Consider the following 2,500-nt stretch of genomic DNA (forward strand, 5'->3'; position numbering starts at 1 on the left):
ATACTTGGAGCTCCTGTTTCAGATTTCACCTTTCCAGCTACAGCAGATTGGCCTGAAGAGGAATCTAAGGAGTTCCAACAAAAATCTTCACAAAGGTTCCTCATGATTCTACCATACGACAGAATATAGAAGTAGTAAAGCAGGTTTACATAGTCATGAGGGAATGACATAGTTCTTCCCTCTCAACACAGAGAGATTGCACATCTGTGTACTTGACTACGTTTGAGGAGAATCTGGGAGCTTCATTGTAAACACAGTCCAACATTAAGAAAACTGTCTTACAGCAGTCTATCAGCAGTGTTTGGTAAAAATAAATAAATGAATTAATAAAATAAAAAGCAAAGCAGCAGCTTTCATTTATATAAATACAAAGGGGAAATATATAGAAAGTGCAAGTGGTACTCACAGCACTCTAGCTAGTGGTGGAGCAAGGGGGCGGGGCTCCCGCTTACCCCACTCCCAGCTTGTTATACTTACTCCCCGTAAAAGGTAAAGAGATAGGGCACTTTAGCCTCTAACTTCAACGGTTCTAATTGAGCCCCCATGATGCAGAATGAATTAAAACAATTATTTCGTGTGTTCTTTCTCTCTCAAGTTTAACCTATCATTTATGATTATATTATACATGTAGCCCTATTTTTAGTTGTAGGTGTTTTGATACTTCTCATACAATTTTATACAATTTTATTGGATTTTCTCCCTAACAGGAGTTGCCTCAGCTAGTATTTTATAAGTTACGGCGCCTAAAGCGTCTCAAGCTGTATGAGAATGAGCTCACCCGCCTTCCCTACGGCGTCTTCACTGACCTCTTTGACCTGCAAGAGCTTCACCTTCAGAACAACTTTGTAAGTTAATAATGCATTGACATAACTTTTGCAAATATGTGTACACTTTTTCTGACTGCTGTTTTTTTCTACTTTAAACACAGATTGAGAGTCTTCCTACGGGCGTGTTTGGGCACCTGACGAATCTAACCTTCCTTGAGCTGACGAGCAATCGCATTAAGGCTATAGAATATAGAGACTTCATTGCCTTGGGCAATCTCCGGTCTCTCTTTCTTGGTCAAAATGGCATCATTAGAATAAGTAACAAAACCTTTGTGGGTAAGTCGAATCGGGTTTATTAACAAATTAATTATTAGAAACAACTGCTGCACTAACAGTGGAGGTCGCCCGTTAAGTGTGCTCTTAAAATAAGAATATTTCCAAAAGATATAGTAAAGAAAAATGTTAAAAGTACATAAGATATCTATTTATCATGCTTTCAGTCATCCTGGCTCTTCAAGATTTGCCATAGAACTGTTTATTAAGTGCAATCATATCAGATCTAAGACTGTTAGATTGTCTTCGGGGCACCTTGGCTAGCAAGAGATAAACTTGCGCTTGCACATCTCTCGAGGGCACTACACTGCCCAGTCAAGTTTTACTTGCGGTTATTTATTATATATATATATATATATATATATATAGTATGATGCTTTACACAGATTTTTGGCTGTACCCGTTGTGTTGAATTTCCAGCGAAAGAAGTGAATTCCCTTCTGGTCCATAGTGGCTACTCATAGAAACTCCCTTCATGCTGTTTTTATATATATATTTTCCATCAAAATTTGTGTGAGGCAAACCTTGGAGCATACAAACCATACATCGTATCAGATTACAAACACAAACTCTTACACACACATACAAACACACACACACACACAAACACAACACACACACACACACACACACACACACACACACACACACATATATGGCAATGAACTACATTAGAGATGGCGCTGGGAGGAGGGCAAACTTCCCTCTCACGCAGCATGAAAGGTGGCGTCCACCCGGAGTGACTGCCCGAGGTTAAACCTCGGTCGGGACTTTGCTAGGTCCCAGAAATTGAGGATTTCTGGCTCTTGGTACCGGTGCTCAGACTCACATCGTTGGACTTTGTTCAGCGATGCGGTTAATGTGACCAGGGAGATCGATCACATCCTCGTTAGAACTTGCTGCAGGGTATATTGGAGTGCCGAGTTCTGTGGTACTGATCATATATCAATTGTGGCTTCCCTCCGAGTCGACTTCAAGTCTTCCCGTTGTCCAGTGATCACTTTACGGTATTTCATGTGGACAGATTGAGGGAGGGGAAGTTTGTCTGGGTTTTGCAGCATTCAGGGGCCTTAGGATCCTGTTCTGCTGTGGGACACCTTCAAGTGTGAAACGCTTGATGCAACTCAAGAATCGACTGACGAACCCAAGAGCAAGAAACAATTTCATCTCGCAGGAGGCACTTGAAGCCACACTGAGCAATATCGAGGTCATCAATCTTAATTTTGCTGACAATGTTGCTATCCCAGCTGAGTCTCTGGAATCTCTGGTTGCAGCTCTTGATGCAATGAGACGAAGTCCTTAGGTCAGGGGGTCTCTTGGACCAAGATCCAGGATTTGGGGGACCCGCTAGGAGAACCTGTTCAGTTGGTACTTGCTTGTGGCGAGAACAATGAAATCAC

The 2,500-nt window shown here is 41.7% G+C and overlaps 1 protein-coding gene across 1 annotated transcript in view; it reads left to right on the forward strand.

Annotated features, from left to right (window-relative positions):
- The window catches only part of LOC125032684 (leucine-rich repeat-containing protein 15-like), a 9,731-nt gene that overhangs the window by 4,845 nt on the left and 2,386 nt on the right, over positions 1-2,500 (forward strand). Inside the window, exons 7-10 of the mRNA XM_047623940.1 lie at positions 1-95; positions 285-304; positions 708-845; positions 929-1,103. The exon at positions 1-95 is cut by the window's left edge and continues 23 nt beyond it. Of these exons, the coding sequence (XP_047479896.1) occupies positions 1-95; positions 285-304; positions 708-845; positions 929-1,103 (428 nt within the window). The remainder of the gene's footprint in view (positions 96-284; positions 305-707; positions 846-928; positions 1,104-2,500) is intronic.

This window comes from Penaeus chinensis, chromosome 15 (assembly GCF_019202785.1).
Source record: "Penaeus chinensis breed Huanghai No. 1 chromosome 15, ASM1920278v2, whole genome shotgun sequence".
Lineage (NCBI taxonomy): Eukaryota > Metazoa > Arthropoda > Malacostraca > Decapoda > Penaeidae > Penaeus > Penaeus chinensis.